We start from the raw sequence: 21,710 nt of genomic DNA, 5'->3' as shown, positions 1-21,710 counted from the left end.
GATGAGTTTGCACGTTTTCGATTTTAGCATGCAGAGTTCACAGACTCCTGAGACGATGCAGAAGCCAAACTGTGCAGGACGTCAGTGAGAGCTCCTGAAAATCACACCAGAAAGCAGCTGGAAACCAGGGAAATTACAGCAGCCGGACTCAGCTGGTGCTCCGAGTGCAGATATGGTTTCAGGAAAAGGCCTCCTCGCTGCCGTGGAGGCGAGCTTTGGTTTCTCCTTCTGAGGCCGGTGGGTGGAGCGACAGTGGGAGTTAAACAGTCTGTAATGACCAGAGTCGGTTACCAGCGGTAACCATTAGCTGCTGCGTTCAGCCTCCAGCCTCCACAAAAGGGATATCACCGTGAGCCGCATGTGTCCTGATTGAACTTCCCCAAGTTTTAAATGTGGCATCAAACAGTAAAGTTCAGCAGGAATATTCATCCCACAGCAAAAAGCCTGCAGGAGAGCGTTGGTGCAAACACGACACACAGGGCATTCATCACCTGATGTTTGGTACCCTGGTGCTGAAGCCTGCCCAGGCTCTGCTTCAGCGACACCAGAGGGGTGAAACATGATGTTAAACATATGAAATGTTCCACTCTGAGCTCTGGGAAGATGTATGTTTTGATCCCTGTTCAAAATCCAATTTTAAAAACACTTCCGACTAAAGAGTCAGGATGGAAACAGAGTGATAGATGTGAGCGACACGAGAAACTTCAACAGGCAACACGTGGCAATCGTGGTTCAAGAGTTGGGAGTTCGCCTTGTAATCCGAAGGTTGCCGGTTCGAGTCCCGGCTCGGACAGTCTCGGTTGTTGTGTCCTTGGGCAAGACACTTCACCCGTTGCCTACTGCTGGTGGTCAGAGGGCCCGGTGGCGCCAGTGTCCGGCAGCCTCGCCTCTGTCAGTGCGCCCCAGGGTGGCTGTGGCTACAATGTAGCTGCCATCACCAGTGTGTGAATGTGTGCGTGAATGGAGGTGTAAAGCGCTTTGGGGTCCTTAGGGACTAGTAAGGCGCTATATAAATACAGGCCATTTACCATTTACGTGTGAAAGCTTAACACCCGAACACAGCGAGCTGTCAGTTCTCTGTTTAAGGATGACTGACAGCGTGTGTGAATGTGAGAGTGAATGAATAGTGGAATTGTAAAGTGCTTTGGGTGTCTAGAAAAGCGCTATATAAATGCAATCCATTATTGTTATTATTAATCTCCAATGATCACCCACCGCCTTCCCGAGGCCTCCTATCTGTGGAGATCACAGAGATCCAAACTGCTTCCTCCTGGAGACACCTTTCAGAAAAATCATGTTTAAAAATGTTTCACTAAAGACCTTCAGCCAGAGACTTTACTCTTCTCTATCTGTCTATCCATCCATCATCCATCTGTCCATCCATCATCCATCCAAATATCCATCTGTCCATCCATCATCCATCCAAATATCCATCCATCCATCCATCATCCATCTGTCCATCTATCCATCCATCGTCCATCCAAATATCCATCCATCCATCCATCCATCATCCATCTGTCCATCTATCCATCCATCGTCCATCCAAATATCCATCCATCCATCCATCCATCATCCATCTGTCCATCCATCCATCATCCATCCAAATATCCATCCATCCATCCATCCATCCATCCATCATCCATCTGTCCATCTATCCATCATCCATCCAAATATCCATCCATCCATCCATCCATCCATCATCCATCTGTCCATCCATCCATCATCCATCCAAATATCCATCTGTCCATCCATCATCCATCTGTCCATCTATCCATCCATCATCCATCCAAATATCCATCCATCCATCCATCATCCATCATCCATCTGTCCATCCATCCATCATCCATCCAAATATCCATCCATCCATCCATCATCCATCCGTCCATCCATCATCCATCTGTCCATCCATCATCCATCTGTCCATCCATCATCCATCTGTCCATCTATCCATCCATCCATCATCCATCCATCTGTCTATCCATCCATCCATCCCCCCATCCACCATCCATCCATCCCTCCATCCATCATCCATCCCCCCATCCATCATCCATCCATCCATCCGTCCATCCATCATCCATCTGTCTATCCATCCATCCATCCATCCCCCCATCCACCATCCATCCATCCCTCCATCCATCATCCATCTGTCCATCTATCCATCCATCATCCATCCAAATATCCATCTATCCATCCATCATCCATCTGTCCATCTATCCATCCATCATCCATCATCCATCTGTCCATCCATCCATCATCCATCCAAATATCCATCCATCCATCCATCCATCCATCATCCATCCATCCATCCATCATCCATCTGTCCATCTATCCATCCATCCATCATCCATCCATCTGTCTATCCATCCATCCCCCCATCCACCATCCATCCATCCATCCATCCATCCCTCCATCCATCATCCATCTGTCCATCCACCATCCATCCAAACATCCATCCAACCATCCAACCATCCATCCATCCATCCACCCATCCATCCCTACATCTATCCCTCGCTCCTTCTGTCCATCCGTCCATTTTGTGGATGTAGGGTCCCACAGACTCTGAGCTGTGAGGAAGTCACATTTAAAAGTGAAAAACTTTGTGAGAGAATTGCACATCTCATTTCCTAGTGATCCAGATACTGAAGGAAAAACAAACCTTTATTATCCGCGACGTTCCTGTCAGAGATGCATGTTTCTGTCTTTTAGTTGATGAAACAAATGCTGAATGATGACCCCAGAATAAGCAGTTTTTATCTCCTGCTGGGCAGCGTCAGCACACAGACAGCTTCCTGTCAGTCTGTCACATAAAAGCCAATAATAAACTGAGATGTCTTTCATTAGAGATCAGGCCAAACCGCCGCGCCCCCGAGCTGTAAATATGAAGACAAAGGCTTAAACAGAACATTTCACTTGACAGGAAATGCAGGGATACAGGTTGACATCCTTTCCTGTGTCTGCGTGACTCTCTGAAGTGTCCTCCTGTGAATTTAAACCTGAGTTTAGGATTCACTGATGGAGATGTACCTCTCGATATGTTTCCGGCGTTTCCTTGAACCCTGCAAAGACGACCTCTGAATGTTCACTCCTGTCAGTCTGACTCCATCGACTCAAACAGAATCCATACACAATGCCAATACGATATGATTTTAATCCAGAGGAAACTGTCGTGTTTTGTCTTAATCAGATGCTAAAACCAACATCAGAGATTACCACGGGAAGACGGCCGTTCAGTACTGGAGCGGCAGCGCCGACATCTTCGAGAAACCCGAGTCTCAGTCAGGTCTGTCCAACAATTATTATAAGAATCACTTTTTTTATGTTTTCATTACCAGAACCATGCTGCATGGGCTACGGAAGCCCATCTGTGCCAGTGAAGTTACTCTGTACCAGGCTCTCAAACTCGTGGCTCAGGGGCCGCAAGTGGCCCACATCACCCAAACATGCGGCCCATACACTGACGTGAAGAAATCGAATGCAGTTTGGTTTTTAAAATGACTTTTTGTTATAATTTAAAATTCTTATATTTAATGTCCAAAAAGCTTTAAAGTCATCACAGAGAACAGAAGCTTCTGGATTATTATTATTAACTGTTACTCATTAGTGAAGTTTTCTCTCCTGTTCTCTGTAGTCACCGCGTTTTGTCGTTCTTTTCATTTAAAAAATAAAGATGGAAACTCTATAACGCCAAAGGAAGCAAATCTGTATTTCACAATAAAAGCATGACCTACAGTCTGTGGAGTCAGTAATTATTGTTTCAGTGTCATTAGCAAAGATATTTTCAGACCTTTGCTAATCTGAGAGCGACTGCAGCGGCCGTGCTGGTCGCAGAGGTGGAGGCTGTTTCACGCTCTCCGTGTGGGCGAGTGGCCGGCGTCGGTGCATTTCCCCTCACAGAGAGTTTCTTCTGTGTGCGGAGCCAGTCAAAGCTCGGTGTCTCTGGTTGCAGATGGATCCGTCTGCTGCTCGATCACAGAGACAGTATAACAGGAGGGTTTAGATCTGTGCTTCGGTCAGGCTGGGTATCAGACGTCACCTCTCTGGGGACATCTCAGGCCCTCCAAGGTTTGGAGGCCTATCTCCCCCCACCACCACTCCCCCTGCCAGTGGCGGACCCCCTCAGACATCGGTGCGTTGGTGGTTCTTTGTGTCCGGGGATGGGCGTCCAGGTACACACCGGCTCACTCCTTGGCGGCCGCTTGTCGGGGCCTGGAGCCTGGGGCTCGCTCGAGCCACTTCGGAGGTGGGGTGCCCCCGGCCTCTCGGCCTGGGGCTCGGTCACTCAGGCACGGCTGGCTGCCGGCGGAGCTCACGGGCGCGTCACTGCAACTCCCCCTGGCTTCTGCTCCGCGGCTGCTGAGTGAGCCCTCATCTGGGACTCTCCTCAGCTCTTTCTGTGGCGCGGCTGCCCCTCTGTTGGTCTTCCTTGGTCTCTTGTGTTCTGGGGGCCTCTGGATGTCTGGAGTTTTGATCTCCTCCATACCTGCTTCATGCCCTGGAGGACGGGGCTGTGGCCCCCCCACACCCTCTAGCAGATCATTACATGAAGGAACCTTTTAAAAAAACAAGCGCGTCCATGCTCACAGGTGTACACACGGGTGATCACACCCACAAACTACACCCTTTTTGGCTCCTACCTCAAAGCACACTGTGTTCTGTTGATCTTATGTGCTGCACAATAATGTTTATAAAAAAAAATAAAAAAAAAGAGATCTGAGACTGACACATAAAAAACTGCTATTTAAAAAAAGATTATATATGCAGTGTAAATGCATACCAATACAGCTCTATTAGAGTGAAACTACTCGTTTAAATGAATACATAATAAATATATATACACAAATAAAAAATTTTTTAAAAAGAGATCTGTGCTTCGGTCAAAGTTTGACCTCAGTCGTGTGTTTTGTTCTTTTCAGGCGGGAGGTGTGTTCGCCGTCAGCGGACGCAGCGTTACGCTCTGCCGTCCTTCCTGCTGTCTCGCTCTCGCAGTCAGGGACAGCTCAACCTGGAGTTCAGGACGCCGCCTCAGTCCTCCTCCCACGACGCCTTGGACCTCCATGTTTAAAGTTGATCGCCCTGCCTGAAACCCGGTGACCCGCTCTGTCCCCGTTTGGGCCACGCAGGGTTTCTGGGCTTGGAGCCACAGATGGCAAAGATGGCCGCAGGAGGTGGATGTGAGCTGTGTCACTTTTAAAGAGCAGACTCAGACCTGAACACAAGGCGGGCCTCATTTTAAAGCCAAGGTTCATCAAGCAGAGGTGTCAAACATAAGGCCCGCGGGCCAGAATCGGCCTTGCAAAGATCCAAGGACGACATGAAGTTTGCTGATGAAGACCTGCCTCAAGTGATGAAGAACAGATAAAGAATTACATTTTTTTCACTCTCGACTGTAATAATGTGTTTTTATAGAAAAATAAAAACAGACGTTTTCTGTGAATCAACAGAAATATTCAATCTGAGCAGCGAGCCACAGAACCGCTCTGATTTTACACATTTCTTTCTCTTCATGTAGAAAATCTTCTTATTCACATATCTCAGGGATTAAGTGTGTGGAGTTTCACCAGGATGCATGTGTCCCACCGTGTTGAATCACTTTGACTTTTGCTGCTTTAAAGCAGGGGTGGGGAACTCCAGGCCTCGAGGGCCGGTGTCCTGCATGTGGCTAAATGACCTCCTCAACATGTCTCAGAGTTCTCCAGAGGCCTGGTAATGAACTAATCATGCGATTCAGGTGTGCTGACCGAGGTTGAGATCTAAAACCTGCAGGGTGGAGTTCCCCACCCCTCCTTTAAAGGAACCAAAGGCAAAATAATCCAGAGGTGTAGAATTCCAGGAACTAGGCATCGGATGCTCAGTACTGACGTGTCGATGCAGGAAGTGCAGATGCTTCCAGACTGTGCTCAAAACACCCGCATCGCGTGACCACGGTTAGTCCCGACAGGTGGCTTTTACCTGGAGCAGAGCTGGAGAGTACCTGTGTTTTCACCCAATAAAAATGTCTCGATATGACCTGTTTGAACTCTGTTCCTCCATTTTCTCTCAGAGAGCTTCGGTCCAAACACCCTCCTTCATTTGATCTTATAAACTGGTTTGTTGTGCATCGCTAACGCTGTAGCGGTTTGCTGGCGTTGGAGGGCCGTTGTGAACGTGGCGCTGACGGACCGGGACAGAAGTCGTTTAAAGGAAGCCGATAGCGCCGGCTCTGTCAGACACGCCTCACCCTCTCACTCTCTTTCACCCTCATAAATGTCTTCATTAGCTTCCGCTCCATTGGCCGGCTCATGGCGTTAAACTCATTATCTGCTTTAATAAGGCGGCGTTTGTGTAAGCGATAAGCAGTAAATGAGCGGGCTGGCGGAGGACACGCTCGACACTAATAACAAACCCTCGGAGTGAAATTAGCTGTGACTGAACAAGGGGCGGGGCTAGGCGAGCAGCGAGAGGATCACGTGATGCGTCACAGAAACACCTCAGGGGTGTGACGTTCAACTTCTGGAACCCTGCTAAGGGGCGGGGCACGGAGCTTGGAACAGATGACCATATAAGGAAATGTGCAATGAGCTGCTTTGAAAGAATGAGTAGTTATTTTTGAGGTTGTGTGCAGATGGCTTCCACCACACCGCTGTGCGCTCAGTATGAAGGCGTGCACCGCTGTCTCCTTTGATGATGTCAGCTGTATTTTTAGGCTTCTGATTGGCTGCAAGCTGAAAAAAAACATTTCATCGTAGTGTCGCTGCTGCTGGTCATCGCAGTGATGTTCAGATAAGTTTAAAACAAAGTGGACGACACAGCGATGGACACGTGCACCACCTTCCATAATCCCTGATATTTCAGCCTGTCTTGTGCACGGTGTAAGAGCACGTTCGGTTTATCGACAGCTGACAGAAATCTTCGCACTGTGACGTCATTGCTACCCTCCATCTTCCTCACACCACTGCTGCAGTGCGCACTGACAGCGCTGTGCCCCCGTCCTGATGTTAATACTAAAGAGTGTCCTTTATTTAAAAGTGCTCCAAACCTCACGGCCCTGCGTGCGGGAGTCAGTATGAAATCATGAAATCACTGTGATTAATCACAAAGAGCTGAGTTCAGTTTCACTGCCGCACTCAGATCACTGACAGATGTCAAACAGCCTCACGCCACCATCTAACAAAGTCAGTGACATCATCAGCCCGAAAGGTCACAGAGACAAAGGCTTCGGGACTGCGGTGAACCACGGAGAGAGCCACACGTGGAACAGCGCTGAGGTTTCCCAGGAGCGCCATCGCCGAGTGTCAAACATACCCCTAACATGTGACCCGTTTTACAGGCGTGGGTTTCTGCTCAGAGTGGGTGTAGCTCCACGCAGACGCCTGCCGGGCCCGCGGACTGATTTATGTGCTCCATCCAGATGTTGCTGAGAGAAAGTGACACAGACACTCACGTCCCTCCTCTGAGACACCGACCTCTGAACTCTGACCCCTGTCTTTTCCCACTCTTCTCACAAAGCCGGTTGAGAGAACACGTCTGCACTGTGGTGATGACCTCGGGCCCGATAATAGAAGCAGAGCCGTTAACTCGCCGTCGGCTCATTGTTGGGCCCACAGTGGCTGTTGCCATGACGGCCGTTCAGTCGGAAACGAGGCCTAACGAGCTAAGCGTCCACATCAAAGACTCGTACGCAGACGGCGAGCAGCGGCGCCGCCTGCAGCCCGTCAGCACAGGAGGTTAAACTCAGGCGTGGACTAAAGAAAGAATAGTTTTCTCACTCTGCAGATCCTCACAGAGCAAACAGAAACATATCTAAAAGTTTTCATCTCAGCAAATATTCAGGATTTTAATTTTGAAGGCTTTTCATGAACTTCTTCAAACGTGAGATTTGTCTCTGATTATAACATTCACACGTCGCCTCAGCAGGCCCGAGAGCGGCTGCAGGAGAGTCCGACTCCAGGAAGTGTAAAGAAATGAGGGCTGGCTCGAGACTTTTGCACAGCACTCTTTATTTCAGCTGAGTTCAGGTATAATGTCTCTGCAGCTCGCTGACGTGCCTCACGGCTCGTCTCACGTCTCCGCCGTCGGTGGCATTCTCGCCTCCGTCAGCGAGCTGCGCCCGGCTGCTGTCAGTCAGCGGCTGCTGGAGTCGTGTTTCCTGCTGTAAAGATGCCCAGCAGGCCTGCAGGGAGCCAGGAGCAAGGCTCTTAATGAGCTGCGGCCCTGATTAAAGAGGCCGGCCGCCATTGCTGCTCGCTGTGACGGGAGGAAGCCAGCTGGCAGAGACGTAGCATCGGGCGCCGCAGGAGAAAATGACACTTTCAGAGAATAACTTTCCACACAGAGCAGCGGTACTCGATGTATGAGTGCTCACAGCGCTCCACAGCCACCTGGAAACGAATCGGACACCTGATGCTGAAAATCTTCATCATAGAGCTAAAGTTAAACTTTGATCCATCAAAGATGGGACCCCAACAGGAAGTCCCCATTGTAGGCCATGTTTGTCACTAATCTTGAACGTGGTGTCCACGCACATACGCCAGTCCGGTAGCTGTAGGCATGGCGCCACCTGATGGCAGCAGAAACATCATGTTTTGTACTTTGTCCCGTTCTGCTGCGATGCTGGACTTTTGCTTTGTTCTGTGTGTGTTGAGTCCTCCCACAGCGTGTGCTGCACCACGATCACTGATGACAGATTTAAGTGTATATTTGGTGGATGAGACAGATTCACACAGTGAGCTTCTGACCTCAGCCGTACGTCAGGGGTGGAGATGTCTACTGTGTGCATGTACTCAGCATTAGTTGATAAACACGTGACATACAGCAACATTACCAGGTGCTCTCTAACACCACATAGTGGCCACAGCAGGTGTAACAGGCTGTCGGTGGTCCCGACAGCGTTGCCCTGGAAGTGGTTCCCATCACAGAGCTCTAATGGTTCCCAAATCCAGGTGCTCCACGGAGCCGTAAACGCTGATAGGAGACGAAACGGCTCCATTACCGCTCGGCCTCTCAGCTTAACGCTCTGTTTTAAGCCACTCCGGTTTTTAACCGCTGACTGACAGACGAGCCGGGAGGCATCACGGCGTCACGGAGCCAAACTCAGGGAGGTGCACCTGAGACAAGCAGATGGTCTCTGCCCTCAACACTCACCGTGACTCTGAAGACGTACCGGGACACTTCAGGGTACAAGCAGCTCCAAATCAAACAAAGAGTTTGATAAGAAGCTTCAGTAAAATGATCCGTGTGGCCGTTCTTCCAGGAGACCAATGATCATGTAAGAAACTGCATTTACTCCAAATCCATTAAAGCTGCAAGAGTGTGCAGAATTCTGGCTCCCAGTCGAGGGAGTCACCGTGACACCGAACTGTACGACCAAAACACTTCCTGTAGCATTTATTCTCCTCACTTCCTGTCATGTGGTGTCTTTTCATGTTAAACATGTCCAAGTTTCTAACAATGAGCTCAGTCTATAAACAGTCATCTCTGAGCCAAACTGAACCCTCAGTTTATCACAGTTTTTTCTGCTTTTTGATCTGTATGATGTCATAGAGAGTCTATCCTTCTATATATTTGGCCAGCAGAGGAGGGTGTGAGCTGCTGACACGAGTTTAGGAATGTCACGGAGGTCTGGCTGCTGGCCGAGGGGGTGAAATCCATCCCAGGATAACGCCGTCTGCAGCCCGCTCGTTTAAATATCAGCCACAGACGTCCTGACCGCTGCACACGGAGCTCACGGCTGTCAGCCGTTTATTAAGGAGCTCCTAAACACTCTTCATGTGTAATAACAACGATAATAACAACTACATGCAACTATGCATCACAGTTATTGTGGTTAATCGTTCATTCATGAATGTGACACATTTTTGCAGGGTTCACACGGGGTCACGGGGGGTCACGGGGGGTCACGGGGGGTCACGGGGGTTGCAGGTGAAAAGGAGACCAAACCAGAGCTTAATGGTGAAGTAAAAAAAACAAAAACGATCCCAGTTAATCCATTTCATTAATAATTGAAAGACAAAATCATGATAGAAATTAGAACGTAATTAACTGCACCACCCACCTGAGGTTCAGATTTCCTGTCTTTGAGCGACAGCCAATAGGAAGAAGCGTGCCACCCCCCACCCAGCAGATGCCTTGGTCCATTCATTTGGCTTCCTCGTTTCCAGGAGGGCCACTGTGGGAATCAGACTGGGACAGTGTGGAGTGGCACTGAGTAATAATTAAAAGCAATAATATTGATAAAGACAAAGATGTGGCAGCACAGGTGGGGCACAGGGGCAAAGGGAAGACACCACAGAAACAGTGATGAAGCGTGAAAGCAGCAGAGACGTCACGTGTCCAAGTATGTTCTTCTTTAAGAAGGTCACACGGGATTAAATACGAGCCAGCAGCTGTTAGCAAAACACCGCAGGACGAGAGGACGCAAGTGATTCATTAAAAGAAACACGCACAGAAAATCATCGTCCTCAGTGTTGCATCCTGACATGTCCCAGTCTCCCAGCGTTCCCACTTGTCCTTCCACGCTGTTCTTTCACCATGGCGTGATCAGGTCAGGAGCGTCTGCGGTGAGATCGGTTATAATCTGATCTTATAGTTCGGCGTTTCTCAGCAGGTGTGGGATCGAAGCCACCCATGCAGCTCGTCCACGTCCTCCTCCTCCTCACGAGGTTGGTGCCGGACCAGATGCAGCGGCGGGCTGGAGGGTGCGAAGGTTCTGACACACAGTCCAGAGTCTCGTGTCTGGTGTTTCGTTGCATCACTGGTGAACCTGATGCTGCTGCCAGCTGCTGAAGAAGAAGAAGACGAAGCCTCCTGATTTGTTGCACCTGGCAGTAGCTGGCAGGTAACTCAGGAAAGAAGTGTCAGATAAAGAAGGATTATTTTAACTGTGAGTCATGCAAAGCTGCTCTGACAGAATCCAGGTGAGCAGGTGGATTTAGCTTGGACTTACTGACTGTAGAGCTGTGCTGGAGTAAACTGGAGACTCTGAGTGATCTCAGAGCTAACTGTCAGCTAGCTTTGAGACATTTAGCTTTCACACACCTGGAGAAGGTGTTTATGGTCAGATGAGGGCCTGCAGAACACGTGTCTGTACTGATGACGTGTGGAGAGAAAAACACTTTCACTTTGAGGGGGATAACGGGCTGATTTCCAGACGTTCCATTAAACACCTGCAGTGACACGAAAACTCACAAATTCAGAGGACATTGAAAGCGAGGAGGTCAACGTCGTGAGAGCGACGGCGGACTGCGGTTAAAGATCAGCTTTGCTTTGTTTTGCAGGAAACTCAGTGGAGCATGTGATTGCAGAGCGGCGGTCAGGCCGGCCCTCGGCTGATAAATATCCCCATCCAATTACAAGATGTAATAATTCTGCACTCAGGTTGGTAATGAGCTCTAATGCCGGGCCCGTGCGATAATTCCCCCGCCGGATGCCAGCTTGATCAGATGTTGAGCTTTGTAATTAGACTGGCAGAAAATCATTATTTGGTGTTCAAATAGAAAATGAGGTTGGTGAAAGTCAATCTGGCCCGGCTCTGTGGAGCACAGACAAGAATTTAATGATTTAATTACAGTTGTAAGCTCCTCGGATGAGACTTGAGTTGAGCCGAGGCTTTGGCCGAGGCCAGCAGAGGAGGGGGTGAGCTGCTGACACGAGTTTAGGAATGTAACGGAGGTCTGGCTGCTGGCCGAGGGGGTGAAATCCATCCCAGGATAACGCCGTCTGCAGCCCGCTCGTTTAAATATCAGCCACAGACGTCCTGACCGCTGCACACGGAGCTCACGGCTGTCAGCCGTTTATTAAGGAGCTCCTAAACACTCTTCATGTGTAATAACAACGATAATGTTTGTATCTGTGTGTGCCTGTATGTCTGTGTCTATATGTCAGGTTGGGTGTCAGGCGCCACCTCTCTGGGGACATCTCAGGCCCTCCAAGGTTTGGAGGCCTATCTCCCCCCACCACCACTTCCCCTGCCAGTGGCGGACTCCCTCAGACATCGGTGCGTTGGTGGTTCTTTGTGTCCGGGGGTGGGCGTCCAGGTACACACCGGCTCACTCCTTGGCGGCCGCTTATCGGGGCCTGGAGCCTGGGGCTCGCTCGGGCCACTTCGGAGGTGGGGTGCCCCCGGCCTCTCGGCCTGGGGCTCGGTCACTCAGGCACGGCTGGCTGCCGGCGGAGCTCACGGGCGCGTCACTGCAACTCCCCCTGGCTTCTGCTCCGCGGCTGCTGAGTGAGCCCTCATCTGGGACTCTCCTCAGCTCTTTCTGGGACAGTGGCGCGGCTGCCCCTCTGTTGGTCTTCCTTGGTCTCTTGATCTCCTCCATACCTGCTTCATGCCCTGGAGGACGGGGCTGTGGCCCCCCCACACCCTCTAGCAGATTATTACATGAAGGAACCTTTTAAAAACAAGCGCGTCCATGCTCACAGGTGTACACACGGGTGATCACACCCACAAACTACACCCTTTTTGGCTCCTACCTCAAAGCACACTGTGTTCTGTTGATCTTATGTGCTGCACAATAATGTTTAATATTTAGTATTTACTGTCATATTCCCATATATCATTGTGATGTTGTTTATTCTATTACTCTTGTTCTCTTCTGCTTGTTTTCTTTTTTCTTTCTCAGCAGGTGATCCAGGTGATTGATATGTGCATTTTTTTTTCTCTGCCCGTTCTGTTGGTTTTTGTCTTTTGCCCTTCTCCCCCGTCCCTCTTCTCAGCTGTTTCTCTTTTCTGTCCCGTATTCAGTAAGTGAAAATAAAATAAACAATAAAAGGTGAATCAAATGGACCATTACGGCAAGGCTGGGATGGTCAGTTTGGTAAAGTAAATCTGTTGGGCATCTTTCTTTGCCTTTAGACAACAATTCTGATGCAAAAGAGCCAAACGGGACAGGCAAAAAAAAAAAAAAAAACAACGATAATAACAACTACATGTAACTCCGGTATTCATGTATCACAGATGGTTTTAAATACTGATATTAATAATAAGTTCACTGCAGCTGTGGAGAACAGACACAATGCTGCCCAGCTCACCTGTCTCAGGTGCCTCCTGCAGGTATTTAATCAGCTCAAACTTCTGCATGTGTTCAAGCTTCGTTGGCTCAGGTAGGTTCCACCTCCTGCCTCCTTCCTGGGACAGTTGGTTCACCTGTGTGATGCTGTAGTTACTCTTCAGGTTGTGTTTGATCCGTACAGTGGGCCTGTAGCGCGAGTCGAGGAGCCGCAGCTCGCCCTTCTCTTCTTCTGCAGAGGCTTATGGAGCTTCTCCAGCCTCGTTACTAATAATCCATACTGATTTAAAGTCTTTGTGTTTTCTCATTGATAAAATGTGAGTGAATAAATGGAGACAAATGAAAGAAACAATTCCTCAGAGCAACCTGTGCAATCCTGGTGGGAGGCAACCTGTCTCCAAACCGTGGTGGCAGACGGACTGCTGAAGGTTTGTCTACGGTAGTAAAGCCAGCAGGCGGCCAACACGTCACCGTCTGCTTCTTGAAGAGTTCGAGTGGCTGCACACGTCAAGGCAACTGCTTCAAAGACAAGTTCATGGCGTGAGTGGCAGGAAGGCTGGACGTGCTGCAGTCTGCACTCTCGTCCTCGGCCTGACCACAGCTGTGGTAAGTTACATTTCTACAGCAGCTGCTTTCAAACTGGAACTTGAACTTCTCCAGTTCATTATTATGTTTACAACGTCTATCCATCCACAGTGAGAAAGCAGACGCTCCCAGTGTGGACTGGTTTATTCCTCTGAGTCTGTCAGCAGGCGCAGCTGGTATCGTCCTTCTCCTTTTTCATCATCACTGAGGAAGGCAGGAAGTCTGAGCTCTAAATATTAATGGGCGTATCGATACGGCCGTGCGGCCTTTAGAGCGTTGTGAAAACTTGAACCTGGTAGGGAAACAAAATGACTGAGGTCCAGGCTGCAGAGGTGCATCCAAAATATAAAATATGAGGCGGTATCGACCCGACGTCCAGCTTCACGTGAGCCAGAAACAGCTGCAGGAAAGCCAGTGTTGCAGTGATGAGAGGGAATTTTAAAGCTTTATTTTGGGCTTCTGTTGCTGCACACAATCAGCTCAACATCTGCGCACAAAACATACGAAACCAGGTGAGCCTCGAGGTTTCCCCCGTGCTGCGTTCGACGCGCCTCGTTAGCAGAGATTCAGGACTCTGTTCATTCACTGGATCAACGGCTGGCTCCGGGTTTCTTCTGCTGTCAGAAGATAAGCTGTTGGTATCTGAGTACTGACTGAGAGAACATCGGATAATAACGGAGCGAACGTCAGACTGTGACCCTACCTGACCGAAGCCAATGAAAGTCAACCGCAGCAGCGAGGAGGAGGATGTAATGAGCAGACGTCAGAACTATGAAACTTTATTTTGTGCCTCTCGTTTCTCTCCATCCACCTTCAGCTTCCCGTTCCCTCTGGGAATGTTGAGGTTTTCCAAAGCCAGACTTCTTCTTCTTTCAGCTGCTCCCTTTGAGTGGATCATCTCCTCCTATCCCAGCATCCTCCTCTGTCACTCCAACCCTTCGCTACATCCATGAACCTCCTCTGAGGTCTTCTCCTCCTGCCTGGCAGCTCCATCTTCATCCTCCACCCACATGCTGAATTCCCAGGTCACACTGAAAGCAGCGCTGTTATGGGGTGTGTGGAGATGGTCGGGTGTCTTGTACACAGTATTGTGTGTTTTATATGTGAGCAGGTGCAGCTGTGTGTTTGTGTTCTGTCTGAAGAACAGAAATCTTCTGCAGCTGTCATAAACGTCCACCCGACGTCTAAATACATGACCTGGTCCAAAGTTGACCCGTGACCTGCACGTCTACCTCCAGTCCAGTCCTGACAGACCGATGCTCACATTTGTTGTGTCAGTGTTTCTCCCAGCAGTTTCTTTGTCTTTGTGGATTCTGTGTCTGTGCGCTTCGTTGTTTTACAGACTCAAACCTGACTGATCAATATTAAAGATGGCTAGCCCTGCGCCGTCATGAGGTCGGCATGTGAGTTAGCACTCGCTCTCCAGGGCTGAAAACTCATCAAAAGCTGTAGGGCCTCTGCAGCACTCAGGTATTGGGGAGAATGAAGATGCCACTGACTCTCTCCTAAACCCAGCAGGACCGTTCAGTCCGTCCGTCACCTCTTTAGGCGACGTGTATACGTAGAAACTGGTGTTTTGAGTTCTGCAAAGAAGTTTCATTAAACCAGCCTGCTGCATCACTCTTTACTTGGATTTTGGTCTTTGAATTCAGCCTCTGCAGGTTGATCATGTTCTTCAGTGCAGATATCAGCACGGCTTTCTTCCACTGATGTGTTTGAGCAGTTACGTTGGATGTGACGCGCTGCCTTCATGTAAATCCTGCTTAAAGAAGCATCGACGCTCTCACTACAGGTGAGGCAGATTTACAGGCTTTTTCATTGCATGAAACTTCATCTTCTGTGTGTAATCAGCAGACTGCTTCCTGCAGTGACCTCACACACCGGATACCCCCCCCCCCCCCCCCCGAGCAGGATGAGCAGGTAGTGCTGGGTTTACGAAACACTTGCTGTCGGCGCGGTGACCTTTATCCCCCAAGTTGTTCCCGTCTGGGCTGCTGGGATCTTCATGCAACCTGTCCATCTGAACTTTGCCCAAAACTACAGACGCTGAAGCCCTCGGCAGACTCCGATATGGATTCACCTGCTGAGGAAAACATGCTTTCAGACAGCCGGCCTCTCCCGGTGTCTCTCCTCATTTATTCATGCGGTTGCTGAGCAGCAGCGTGAAACTGTGGACATGTGGATGAGAGGCGAAGGCCATGAAATATTCACCCAGACAATAAACAGTCCCAGGACGGGCCCGAGGAGGAGGAGGAAAACACGAGGATGAAGAGAGAGCGAGAGCAAACGGATCCTGTTTTTCCAGGAAGTACAAAAGGAAAAACAACTCGGTGCAAATTCCCTTCACAATAAAACCAGCCTGTAAACAGAAATAAATCGACCGCAGGAAACCAGAAACAAAAGAGAGAAACGGCATATAGAGCTGATGAAATGTTCGATTTTACACCAAAAACACGATGTTCAGCCCGAGACGCTAACTTCACGACTGCTTCAGCCCCTCAGACTTTGAAGGGAACCAGTTCACAGGCGATATCACGCCGAGCTAACGAGAAACAGAATCTCTTTACGCGTTCAGGTCGCCGCGGCACCGCAGCGTTCGATGGGCCGCTTCCAGAGGAAGACAAACAGCTTCTGATCTGCTCACTCAGGAACATCCAAACATTTTATTCAATAAGTTCATCTGTGGAGCTGCAAAACAGGAAAACAAACAGAGAGCAGTCAGCCGAGGCCTCACTTACTCCAACTTTAGCATTTAATGAAGCAAAATTTCACCTTCGACTATGAATATTTTCCTCTTTTCAGAGTCACGGGCGCTCCAACCATCACGGTGATCCATCGCCATCAAGCACAGAAGTGATATGTACATTCTACTTCGAACATGAAAAACCTTCAGTTATAGATATCTTAAAGTTTGGTGTTTTTACTTTGCTTCTTTGCTTTTGTCTTGATTATCTCACCTGTGCCTCGTTACCCTCGGTCTTTGTCGTACTTCTGCCTTTATTCGTTCACTTTATTGGCTCCTTCCCCACGAACAGCTTCGCTTTTGTAGATCTGCTCATTTTTTGTGTCTCGTCCTTTCAGAAAATTGACTCCACATAAACACTTTGATGATATTTAATGAGCTTATCGTCTCGCTGCTTACAGAATCTGCATACAGAGATAAATACACAATGCTGGACAGTGTTGGCTTTGTCTCTGCTGCCGCGCTCAGAAAGTCTGACTTTAGGCTCTGAGCTCGTATTAGATGCAGATAAAGAAAAACAAGCAACAGTCAAAAACAGACGGTGACATCATCGCATCTGACCAATCGGCAGTAGCCTGGGGCATTTCAAACCTCGTTCTTTCATAACTGTGGAAAGTTTTATGTCAGGCAAAGAAAACAAACAGGAACATTTTAATGGAAGTGAATAATTCAAAAAGCGTTCGGATTTTACAAACAGCCACCGTCACAGCAAACACTTTATTTTGAAAATATTTGTTTGAAACCAATCCTGCATCATAAACACATTTAAAATTCTTATGATGATACACAGACCTCTGCCTGCACAGATGTGCATGCATCAGGAGGCCCAACTGCATCTGAGCAGCGTGACGGCCACGCTGACCAATGAGGGCTCTGCGTGTGTGCGTGTGTGTGTGCATGGTCATTATACCGAGCTCGCAGCTCGTTCCGCTTTGGCTTTGCAGAGATTAAATAAAGGAGATTTCACATGTTAATCAGGCAGCGTTAGCAGCAGCTAGCTGTTTCCCCCTCTTTCTTTATGCTAAGCTAACCAAGCTCAGTTAAAAATAATAACTCGGATTCAAACAGGAAGCAAATGTGGCCTTTCATGAAATGTGATATGTGGCATTTATAAGAAAGAAGCGCTCTCATGTTTTTCTCCAACCGGAGTCTTATCGGGCTGATGTTAGAGGCTGATAACGGAGATAAAGGGAAACAATCGCTAAGAAGATTAGCGAGGATCCGTGTGCAGCGTCCTCCTGCAGGGAGATGCAGAGCTGATACGGCGAGCCTCTGGCGCCGCGTTTAAACACTTACTGATTTCATTAAAGCGCCGTCACCTGCTCGTCCTGCCGGCGCTGCGGCTTCTCTCCCACACGTTCTGTCACTTGCTTTGATTTTCATGTTTTCACGTCATTGGTTTCACACAGAAGTCAGCCGCAGTTAATCGAGACAGATATCACCCGGTTCCTGCGAACACGCCGACCTCGCGTACTCACGCCCATTGGGTGCAAGCGCTCTTCTAGCGGTTATTTGACTTCCCGTTCCGCCCAAAGCAGTGTGTACATTCTCCTCTGACCTCTGACCTCAGCGACAGCTGCTGTTTGCTCTGTGAGCTCAGAGACGGCTAACGGGCGAACACTCCCTCTGCCCCCACACACACACATAAAACATATTAAGGATTGTACATTAACATAAAACTGTTGTACACACACACACACATGGAGAGAGAGAGAGTATGCATAGTATGCAAACAGCTACCAAACAGCCATCATAATTCGTCATACAATGAGAACAGGACAAATCAACAACTGACACTGACTGATTACTATTAAAACCTGTAACATAATAATAATAATGGATTGGATTTATATAGCGCTTTTCAAGGCACCCAAAGCGCTTTACAATACCACTATTCATTCACTCTCACATTCACACACTGGTGGAGGCAGCTACAGTTGTAGCCACAGCTGCCCTGGGGCAGACTGACAGAAGCGAGGCTGCCATATCGCACCATCGGCCCCTCTGGCCAACACCAGTAGGCAAGTAGGGTAAAGTGTCTTGCCCAAGGACACAATGACCAGGACAGAGAGCCCAGGGATCAAACCGGCGACCTTCTGGTTACAGATGCGCTTCCCAACCCCCTGAACCACGGTCGCCCCATGGCTCAGGGGGTATTGTTTGGAGTTTAGTCTGTTACTGTTGCTATTTTTACCATTTCTTCTTGGAGCAGCTGTAACTCACATATTTTCCTCAGGGATTAATAAAGTGTTCTGATTCTGATTGGTTCAGGATGACCTGCCATTATCCAATCACACGTCTGCTTACCTGCAGCTGTTGCTCGTTTCTCCTCCTCTTCTTTTCTCTTTTTTCTAAACTGAGCACCTGATGGCTTTGAACTTTTCTTGTCCATCTTGGTTTTAATTTTGCACTCCAGCATGAACACAAATCCCCCAACCCGAGGATCACAACATAACCTAACAGACCCTAACACACCGACACCTTAGTTCACAGACTCCCTTTGTCTAAGGTGCATTTCTGGGATTTCACACAACCCAGGATTCAGATCATGAATCCATGATGGGCTTGGATTTACATCATTATGAATGAAATGTGCTCTATTTGGAAGCAGCCCCTCCCCTTTCCACAGGTTGTGTGACACTTTAAATCATCAAACTGTAAATTTTAAATTGTTATTGATCCTTTACCCCTGGTCCCTCGGTGGGGCGGTGGGGAAACTGTGGCGGGGGCGTGGTTTGCTGGCCTGTTGCGGAGGAGGGGTGACACAATGAACTCTCTGGGCGGCACAGAGGCGGGGAGGCAACAGGTGTACGGGACTGTGTTAATGAGCGAGATGTCTTTTTGTGTGCCCACAGTGAGATGGAGCAGATGATGCTGGCAGAGAGAGGGAGTGGCTGCGTCCGAGGCGGGTGCCAAAAAACCGCAGATTATTTCCAAAATAAAAAGACACTAAGCAGAACTCGTGTGTGGGTGGGTCCTGTGTCACAGACCCCGAGTCCTAAAGTGTATATTTATTTTCTTACTCCTCTTTGTTTCCTTGCACTGCTGTAGCTGGAGCCTCGTCGTCTCGTCTCTATATGCTGGACTGTCTGTAGCGGAGATGACAATAAAGTTTACTTTGACTTCAGCAGCGAGCACGCGCACCGAGGGCTCGCGCTCACTTTTCATGTATAGAATTTAGAAAAAACATCGGCGCAGATTATACGTCTGTATCAGGATGTCTGGTGTTTTCGTGTTCGTTGGTTTGTTTTTATTTTGTTTTATTTTGTGAGTTGGTTATTAGATGCTGCTCCCGCCCTCTCCTCCCTGTGCTGCAAGCAGCAGGCGCACCTCGCAAGCGCAGGGCGCCCTTACTCCCAGCAAAGGGGCGATAGAAAACCAATCGGTGCCTGTGCCATTCCCACTATGCGCTGGCCGTGATGCCGCCCCGGGCAACCGCCCGTGTCGCCCGTATCTAAAACAGCTACTGCCGCGCACAGCCGCTTACATCCCCTTTCTTCATCATTACGATGTTCAGTCATGATGAAGCAGCTCGTCTTCATCACCTCTACGTGATTAAATATGTTGATTTGTTGTTGTTTGATTGGCTGATTAGATACTGGCGTTAACGAGTAGTTAACCTAACTTACACATGAAGAAACAGAAACACTGTGGGTCATGGTGGAGGCCTCACAGGTGGACACAGGGCGCTGCAGCCATCTCGGAGGAACTGTTGCTTTATTAACAGCGATCAGGTTTATTTCAGGGTGAATGCGTGCTTCATCAGCCATGTTTAGGGTTGTATCTGAGAGCTGTTGGGATGCATTAGAGACACGGTAATGGTGTATTTAACCTGGTTTAAAGGTGTGTTTGAGGCTCTGTTGCAGGGGCGGATCTAGAAGGGTGGCATGGGGTGGCAAGTGCCACCCTAAAATGATCTCTTGCCACCATCAGGAAATGATAAAATGTCCGAACGCGCTCTAATCACTCTCTCCCGGCGGAGAGCTCTGCGGAGAATTTGGGCTTCAACATCTACTGGCTCTTCAAGGAAGGAGCACGCCATGTCTGACACTTCCTACAGTCAGGTTTCTGACAAAGAGGCGGAGAAGGTCAGGGTTAGTTGAAGTAAACCTGCTAGGGGGCAGGTTAGCTTCACGGAGTGTGTCGTCATAGTGACTCACTCAGAATTAATCTAAACTCGCTTTGTGAAACCGAAAACCCAGAGTTTTCGTTAACTCAGGATATACTTACTCAGAGTTTGCACTAAACCGGCTTCCTGAAACGGGGCCCAGGTCGTCTGTTGTTTCACACCATGTTTCCAGGTCGCATGTATTCATGTCCAGGTTTGTTCATGTCAGGGTTCTTCATGTTGTGTTTTAGTTCACCCAGTTTAGGTTAAAGTTTAGTTTTGCATCAGTTTGCCTTGCCCCTTTCTTTGTACCCTTCTATCAGCCTTATTGAACTGCTGGAGTGATGATGTCCTATGTCCTATGACATCATCACTCCATAAGCCAATGAGATTATCACATGACAGTTTTGAATGGGGATATTTCTTTTGAACTGTTTTCAATTTAACGTAATATTTAAGTGTTTCTTAGTTTTAGACTAGCTGGTTAGTCTATTTCAACGTTTTAAACCATGTCCCAGGGTTTTTACTTCACCATTGATGGGGTTTTAACAAGCAAATAAAAGACAGAGCTTAACTCTGTAAAGATTAGATGAAAAATACTCAAAGGATAAATTCAATTGGTTTATTATTTTCTTACATAAGTTGAAAAAAGTAAAACAAGTAACTACAGAAACAACAAAAGAAAAGTTAAACAAGCAAATAAGTAAATGAAGGGGGGAAAGGAGGAGGGGAGGAAACCCCAACAACCCCCTCTGAGCAAGCACGAGGCGACAGTGGGGAGGAAAAACTGCCTTTTGACGGGCAGAAACCTCCAGCAGAACCAGGCTCAGGAGGGGACAGTCAACTGCTGGGACTGGTTGGGGGGGGGGGGGGTGAAAAACGAAAAAAGATGAAGAAGGTGGAGAATATGTGTTAGGGGGGACAGGAGAGGTGCAAGGTAAGATGGATCACAGGTGGAGGAGGACGAGGCTAAATCATCTGAATAAGCGGCAGAACCAGCCTTTTTTCTTCTTTTTCAGGTATTTTTCCATGAGCTCCTTCTCCAGGATTAGGGTTCTCAGCTGATCGTTTGTTTCTGCATTCTGCTGCTCGAGTTGCTGGCATCTTTGCTTCATTTCTTTTAAGGTTGCTTGTTTTTTTCTAAGCTTTTCTTGCTTTTTGTTGTGCATCTCTTCTAACAGCTCATTTTTTCTCTGGATTTCTTGACTCGTACGCTGCAGGTCTTCATGCATTTTCTCTTGTTGTTGCTTTTGTGCCTGCATTTCAATTATTTGGCTCTTCAAGTCAC

At 48.5% G+C, this 21,710-nt stretch overlaps 1 protein-coding gene across 1 annotated transcript in view; it reads left to right on the top strand.

The window, feature by feature from the left end:
* The window catches only part of LOC146571707 (uncharacterized), a 72,190-nt gene extending 66,189 nt beyond the window's left edge, over positions 1–6,001 (top strand). The window contains exons 9-10 of the mRNA XM_085281029.1: positions 3,185–3,280; positions 4,914–6,001. Of these exons, the coding sequence (XP_085137155.1) occupies positions 3,185–3,280; positions 4,914–5,062 (245 nt within the window). The 3' untranslated portion in view covers positions 5,063–6,001. The remainder of the gene's footprint in view (positions 1–3,184; positions 3,281–4,913) is intronic.
* Positions 6,002–21,710: the final 15,709 nt, after the last annotated feature.

This window comes from Mchenga conophoros, linkage group LG7 (genome assembly GCF_057382185.1).
Source record: "Mchenga conophoros isolate Kocher_MC1m ecotype Shallow Benthic linkage group LG7, M_conophoros_male_GT1.1, whole genome shotgun sequence".
Classification (NCBI taxonomy): domain Eukaryota; kingdom Metazoa; phylum Chordata; class Actinopteri; order Cichliformes; family Cichlidae; genus Mchenga; species Mchenga conophoros.
This window is presented reverse-complemented; position numbering and strand designations above follow the sequence as displayed.